Source organism: Bos taurus, chromosome 20, assembly GCF_002263795.3.
Source record: "Bos taurus isolate L1 Dominette 01449 registration number 42190680 breed Hereford chromosome 20, ARS-UCD2.0, whole genome shotgun sequence".
In the NCBI taxonomy this organism is placed as follows: domain Eukaryota; kingdom Metazoa; phylum Chordata; class Mammalia; order Artiodactyla; family Bovidae; genus Bos; species Bos taurus.
The window spans coordinates 51,559,297-51,567,636 of NC_037347.1; the positions used below are offsets into that span (position 1 = coordinate 51,559,297).

General features: G+C 34.7%; 1 protein-coding gene across 1 annotated transcript in view; it reads left to right on the top strand.

The window, feature by feature from the left end:
• CDH12 (cadherin 12) overlaps positions 1–8,124 on the top strand; it is a 375,294-nt gene extending 367,170 nt beyond the window's left edge. The window contains exons 9-11 of the mRNA NM_001206958.1: positions 743–860; positions 3,036–3,287; positions 6,750–8,124. Coding sequence (NP_001193887.1) covers positions 743–860; positions 3,036–3,287; positions 6,750–7,249 — 870 coding nt within the window. The 3' untranslated portion in view covers positions 7,250–8,124. The remainder of the gene's footprint in view (positions 1–742; positions 861–3,035; positions 3,288–6,749) is intronic.
• Positions 8,125–8,340: the final 216 nt, after the last annotated feature.

Consider the following 8,340-nt stretch of genomic DNA (forward strand, 5'->3'; position numbering starts at 1 on the left):
TCTATTTGTTTATTTATATAGTGAATTATCATTTTCATAGCTTGGCTCTTGAAAGTTAATCACCAAATTCCTAAGGGCATCTCACTGAAGTATTAGAATTTTAACTGTTTAGATATACCACTTTCGGGAGCAATTTAGGAAAATTTTTGAAACGAAGTTGGCCACGATTACTTCTTAAAAAAAACACAAACCTCCAAGAAAACATAATTTATATTCTCACCCACTGGTGGGGTGGGGGGAACATAACAACAAAAACAGATGTACAGCTTCTGCTTCTTTCTCACCATTTTACTTATTTATGAAGATAAAACTCATTCTCACAAACATAATGATACTAATTTTTTTCCTTGAAAGGACTTTTAAATAACCAGAGATTTTGTTTCCAGTAAGTATTTTCATATTTAGGCTAGAAAGCATTTACTTTGTCTAATTTAAAATGCAAGCAAGTACATTTTAATTTATTTTGATTATTAGTGAGAATTTTCAACATTGTTATTCTTTTTAGTTATGTGGGCATCGATTTACAATTATTCCATACCCTGTAATTGTACCTGCCACTATTAACTCTAAATACTTTACTGTTTATAAAAGTATTTGTAAATGATTGGCCCAATGATATAAATTCTAAAAATGTCATTTTGGTTTCCTTGCGTGTTTCATTAAATATATGTATTAGCCTGGCATGTAGAGTTCCCTTTGAAATCAATGACTGATTTCAGGTCTGATCTCAACTTTGTTTCAGATAATTCAGATAGTCAGTGCCGCAGACCGAGATCTTTCACCTGCTGGACAGCAATTCTCCTTTAAATTATCACCTGAAGCTGCCATCAAACCAAATTTTACAGTTCGTGACTTCAGAAGTAAGTTTAACCACATAAAAATTTAGCTTTTATCAGGCAACTTTGTAAAAGAACACAAAGGTATAAATCAATGCTCTTCCTAAAAGTACTCAGCTTCTTAAAATATAGAAATCTGTATATGAGAAATACAAAATTTATGACTAACAGTAAAGTCAGTGTATAATAACCTATATAGACTATATCTAATGAGGCAAGTTACTTCCATTTATAATGGGGGTGATCCCTTAATGAGTCAGACAACTAATATACTGTCCGGGAAATTACTTTTCATCTTTTAAATATATCATTTTTTTACATGCACTGCTCATGCATACAAATAATTGTTTTATTTGTATGACACATGGTATGGTGCAGGCTTTTTAGTGAAAATAATACAAGTTTTCACTGCTACTACCATCACTGTTACTAATTATTTTTTTCCTTTTTACTGTTACTAATATTATTACATCTGCTGTTATTAAAATCACTACAAAAATACAAAGGACACTGGATTAAATACATTAAGGCTGGAAACTGATCAGCTGTTCTGACTTTAGTTAACCTGTCTATAAGCCATTTAAAGAGTTTGTAGCTTAAACCCAATGACCTGAGAAGTCTTTGAAAGGTTTACACGAGAGCATTTTAGCAGATCAGAATGGATCCAGTGTAGAAAACAATAGACGAAGACAAGACTATATTTGATACTATTGCATAAAATGGATGAAAGTGTCTTGAATTAGAGGCATGGCTGTGAGGATGGGGGTTAGTGACTTGGGAGATAGAGTACATAAGCTTGATGCTAGATCTCCTAGACTCCATGTAAAAATGATGAGGAATAAAACTAGTAAGACTTGAGACCATTGGCTTGGGCAACTAAGTAGACAGTCATATAATTCAGGAACCAAAGTATTGACTGTTTTCCACCATTTTATATTTGCTGGAGAATCTATATTTGGTTACTCATAATAACATAAATCAGATCATCTTTGCCTCATGATATATATTCTCATGATCTAAACATGTATTTGCCACTCATGCCATTTACCATATCCTCATTTTATCTTGTTATATTTTAAGTGTAATTGGAAGTTTTTTTGGTTTAAATGGATAGACGCTTTTTCGCCTTTATTTTATGAGAGCATTTAAGTTCTACTCTTTTAGCAAATTTCATTAATACAGTACAGTGTTATCAACTACAGTCATTGTACTATAATATAGATCTTCAGACTTTATTCATCTTATAACTGAGAGTTTTTAAGCCTCTTACCAACTTTATCCCATTTCTCCCCACTTCTAGTCTCTGGCAACTATTTTTCTACTTTATATTTCTATGTGTTCTACTTTTCTTTTTTTCCTTAGATTCCCCATGTAAGTTTTATCATGCAGTATTTGTCTTTCTCTGTATGGTCTATTTCATTAGCATAATACCCTCCAGATTCATCCATGTTGTCATAAAAGGCAGGATTCCCTTCCATTTTATGACCGAATAATATTCCATTGTGTGTGTATATATGTATATCTATCTCTCTCTCTATATATACATATATATCACATTTCTTTATCTGGCAATTGATGGTTATGATGATTCAAACTCCTTACAAATTTTAATGAATCTTGATGATTTAACACATTTTCTTTTCTTTTCCATGTTTCTTATGCTGTTTTAGAAAAGTGAAATGTATACATATATTCACACATATATACATATATGTAGCAAAGATATAGAGTTGGGAAAAGTAAAAAATCAGAAATAGTATATTGATATGTGTCATATTTTAAAGACTACATTCTTAGGTAATATTATATACTGATTCATCCTTTATAATCTTTGTTCTCCTAATCATGTAAGAAAGCATACACTGAGGATTGTTTTCCCTGTGAGATTTTGACATCAGAAAAAAAAAAAAGTGTTTTGATACAACATATTTCTTGTCTTGTAAACAATTTTCTATTCTTTCTCAACGGAAAATTTAATTCTTACTGCAGACAAGATTAATGTTTCTTCTTTTCCAAAGGATTTTCTTTGATTACATCTGATTACATTTAGGCAGCTTTCATAATGATAAAAGAAAGAATTGAAATATGGATGTATTTTACTGACTCAAGAAGAGTTTCCTACCATTTAACAGATATCAACTTGAAGATTTGAAGTGGTACTCATAGTAACCATCTTACCATACGTGTTATGTTTTGTAGACAACACAGCTGGAATTGAAACCCGAAGAAATGGATACAGCCGCAGGCAGCAAGAGTTGTATTTCCTCCCCATAGTAATAGAAGACAGCAGTTATCCTGTCCAGAGCAGCACAAACACAATGACTATTCGAGTCTGTCGATGTGACTCTGATGGTACCATCCTGTCTTGTAACGTGGAAGCAATTTTTCTACCTGTAGGACTTAGCACTGGGGCTTTGATTGCAATCCTTCTTTGCATTGTTATACTCTTAGGTTGGTTTCAATATTAATCACGTATTCTCTTTCTCTCCCTTGTCTGTGTATCTCTCTCCTCATTTTACTATGTAAATCAGTGTTTATTCATTGAGCTGCTGCATATAGATAGAAGGAAGACTATCTATACTGAATTATAGTTTTATTAATTTTCTACTTCCTACCACATGGAAATATACCAATAGAAATAAATATCACCAAAAGTATGTTCAAGCCCTAGGGAATTTTCAAGTATGAACAAACAGTTTGTGGCACTTGGTGCAATGAACTTTTCTATCCCATTTGCAGCAGCAGTTTTAAATTCATGTTTTTACATCCTGGTAATTGTTGTATTGTAGAATCTTTAAAATGACACTAGACAAAGAGTAGTTGTCCAATACTGGTTCAATAAAGAATTAAAGAAAAGAGAAAGCCCAGGAAAGAAGTAAAGACACCTCTGAATTTGTTTTTTTCTGTCTAAAGTGCTGGCCAGAAGCAATTCTTATTCCACTTTTCTCAGATCTCCTTACATCAAAACTCTCACCATTCCCACTAGGACAGAACAGAATACACTAAAATACCGAGAAGCACAGCAAAGGGAAAGGATTGAAGAAAATGTATTCTGTAACATCTCTGTGAGAATGAAAACCTACTTCAGGGGCTTCCCTCTTCCATCAACTTTGTTCAGCTGACTCTGTTTCATTTATTCATCCTCTACTGGATTCACACAAAAAAAGAGATTTTTTTAAATTTTTATTTTTCCAGTCATTCCTTTAAATGAATATTGCAACAGAGGTACAGTTGGGCTCTGTGGAATCAGCTTATATCTATGCATGTGTATTATTTAACCAAAATATTCTGACAAATGTACATACATACCTTTATCTCTGGGATAGAAAATAAAAATTTAAAGTACTTACTAGGATATGTGGCTTGGACGGTAAAAAATCCACCTGCAATGAGGAAGCCCGGTTTTGATTCCTTGATCAGGAAGGTCTCCTGGAGGAGGGCATGGCAACCCACTCCAGTATTCTTGCTTGAAAAATCCCATAAACAGAGGAGGCTGGTGGGCTAAAGTCCATGGAAGAGTTGTACATGACTGAGGCAACTTAGCACACACATGCTAAGTATTTAGCAAGTGTCCACCTTGCAGCTAGGTGTGAATTGCTGGTACACAGCTATGAATGTTGACACTCAGTCTTGCCATGGGGTCTGCTTACAAATCCATCTATTTGATCTCTGTAGCCAATCTCAGATCCCTTTAGATCATCTTATTCTTAGCCATTTTATATATTTCCTAGGGTGAGTGAAAGCATGAGAATCTTGTGGTGCCCGGTAACTTCTATTTGACTCTCAAGCACATCTAATCAGTGTCTTTTTTAGTCATGGCAACTCTAAAGCCATTTTATACATATGCTGATCTCTCTATGAGATTTAAACTCTCTCACATATACTTTGGATGAATAAACCATAGTGTTTTCAGTTCTGAGATCTTCATAAAGCCCAGAAGTGAAAAGTGTTGAACATCTCTTCAAAACCCATTGTACAGAAGCTCTACCTTTATCTTCTCTATCTTCCTCCTTAATTTTGGAAGAAAAGGGAATAAACTTGCTTTAATCATCATGTAGTCTCCTACTTTCTAATCCTGTGACAAGATCTTCCTTCCAAACACTGTTGTGTTAAACACATTTGGCTTTAAATCTATTGCCACTGCTATGGAGGAGAGGGGAGAATTATTCCAGGCAAAATTGAGCACTGACTTAATGGTGTGAATCTGTTTATTCACTCATAAAAAATATATATATTGAAACAATGATGACCATAAGTTGATGGGGAAAAAAAGAGATATTCAATGATAAGAGTCTATAAATTAAGTATTTTAAAGTATGATCTTGTTTAAAGAAGGCCAGTTGATTACTAGGCATTTAGTTTGGAGAATATCTTAATATGGTAAGACACAGAATTTAAATAATTTGTGGCCTTGCTTGACATAATTTGGAAAGCTGACTCTTATACTGTATATTCTTTCTCTTTTTCTCTTGTTTAATGCTTTTAAAAGTGACTTTTCTGTGATTTGTATTTATTTCATTAGAAATAAAGCAATGTTAACACAATGTAAATCTAGATATGAATAATATCTAAGTGTCAGTTATGGGCAACAAAATTCAAGTTTTACTGTGTGCTAAATCACTTCAGTCACATCCAACTCTTTCCCACCCTATAGACTGTAGCCATCCAGGCTCTTCTGTCCATGGAGTTCTCTAGCCAAAAATACTGGAGAGGGTTGCCATGCCCTCCTCTATGGGATCTTCCCAACCCATGGATTGAAATTGGGTCTCTTATGTCTCCTGCATTGGCAGGCAGGTTCTCTTCCACTAGAGCCACCAGGAAGCCCCCCAAGTTTTATTGTGTGTGCTTAGTCATTCATTGAATCTGACTCTTTGCGACCCCATGGACTGTAGCTCGCCAGGCTCCTCTGTCCATGGGGATTCTCAAGGTAAGAAAACTGGAGTGGGTTGCCATGCCCTCCTTTAGGGGATCTTCCCAACCCAGGGATCGAACCTGAGTCTCCTGCATTGCAGGCAGATTCTTTACTGTCTGAGCCATCAAGGATGCCCAAGAATGCAGGAGTGGGTAGCCTATCCCTTCTCCAGGAGATCTTCCTGATCCAGGATTCGAACTGGTATCTCTTGAATTGCAGGCTGATTCTTTACTAGATGAGGTACCAAGGAAGACCCAAGTTTTATTACTTCAAGCTATACAGTTCTATGTATGATTGGACAAACCATTCTTTTCTTTATTTTTTTCTTTTTTAAATTAATTTTTTATTAGAGTATAGTTGATTTACAGTGCTATGTTAGTTTCAGTATATAGAAAAGTGAAGTGGCATTCATATACATATATCCACTTGTTTTTAGGTTCTTTTCCCATATAGGTCATTACAAGATATTGCCTACAGTCCCCTGTGCCACATCATAGGTTCTTATTAATTATCTATTTTATATATAGTAGTGTGTATATGTCAATTTCATCTCCCAATTTCTCTCTTCTGCCTTTCTCCCTTGGTAACCAAAAGTTTGTTTCCTACATCTGTGACTCTATTTCTATTTTGTAAATAGGTCTATTTATACCATTTTAAAAAAATTCAGCATATAAATTATGTTGAATTATTTGCCTTTCTCTGCTTTTTTTAATTTTGTAAAAAATTGCCTGACACTGAGATATTTAAACATATGTCAAATATAAGGCTACCGTTATTAGAATTTGTGAGTTTTGCAATGTTTTCACTTTAGTTACAATTTAAAAATGAAACTGAATTTAAACAATGAAAATCAGCATAGGTAGGATCCATACAGATTACAATATGTGTACTTTGAAAATAACAGGATGTCATTAAAAAACTCAGCCAGCCCTGATCAATTTAATTTCTTATGGAGAGATGAGCAGACATAGTCTCACTTTGCCATTTTTGTCTTGTTCTAGCCATAGTTGTGCTGTATGTGGCTCTGAGAAGGCAGAAGAAGAAAGACACCTTGATGACCTCTAAGGAAGACATCAGAGACAACGTTATCCATTATGATGATGAAGGAGGTGGGGAGGAGGACACCCAGGCTTTCGACATTGGTGCTCTGAGAAACCCAAAAGTGATTGAAGATAACAAAATTCGCAGGGATATAAAACCAGACTCTCTCTGTTTACCTCGTCAGAGGCCACCAGTGGAAGATAACACAGACATAAGGGATTTCATTAATCAAAGGCTACAAGAAAATGATGTGGACCCCATAGCCCCACCATATGATTCACTGGCAACATACGCCTATGAAGGCAGCGGATCAGTAGCCGACTCTCTTAGCTCCATAGAGTCTCTGACCACAGAAGCAGACCAGGACTACAACTACCTGACAGACTGGGGACCCCGCTTTAAAGTCTTGGCAGACATGTTTGGAGAAGAAGAGAGTTATAACCCTGATAAAGTCACTTAGAGGAGAGGCAAAGGTTAAAACACAGCCAACAGAAGAAATTTAAGGGAAAGGAACATAAATAGAAATCACGTGCGTGCACATGCACGCATACACACACACACACACGCACACACATACACACACATACACATACACACAGGGCTTTCTAGGACAAGATTCCTTTGATTATCTGGTTTCTAGCAAGTTGCTATATTTATCATATTGTCAGTTTTGGTTTTTTCTGCCAACACAAGATAAATCCTCTAGTGTGTACTTGCTTGGTTTTGTTTTGTTCTTTTGGAAACACACTGAGACAAGCTCAGGCCTATTCAATACAATTTACTGACGTGACAACCTAGAACGAAGATAGCTATGTGGCATCACGGTGGAAGAGTGTTAGATTTTTCTTAATTCCACTAAAGTGCCTATTGAAACTCTTATCATTTAAAGCAGTGTAGACTACTCTCTGCTGTGATGGCATTGCAGGATTCAGACATAGAGGACATAAAACAAAGACACTGTCTTTATGTCAAGGAGCAATAGCAACATGCCGACTTCTCATTCCTTTTAAGGAAAGAAGAAGAAAACTTTCTGAACTCCATCTTCTTATAATTAAACTGCTCTTTTTTCTTTTTTTAAATGTATGCCAATATATATTTGTTTTTTCCTACCCTTTCAGAAAATTGAAATAAATGCGATAATAACAAAGTCAATATGTAAGTCCCAAACTTTAAAAGCAATGTTTGATCTTAATATTAGTTCCTATTAAAAGTGTTCATGAAAATGTTAATTGTTTTCCAAAGAAATAAAATTTTTAAAAAGAAAATTAAAAAAAAAAACTCTTTATAAAAGAAGCCTCAGGCTGAAATTCAGATGAAAATAAATAATTGTTTTGTTTTAATTTTGTGCCAATGCGTGAAAGGTTGGTTTTAACAAATCTTCAGATCATTGCAGTCTTCAGTCATACCAAAAATTTAAGTTGTGTTATTATGAAACATTTTTGGGGAAAATTTCATTGATTTAAACAAGGGAAGAGAAATTTATATACAGTTTCTCAGAGTTTCTTACAAGCTAGTGATTCTTTGATGAGCCAGGAAGATAAAACATTTATC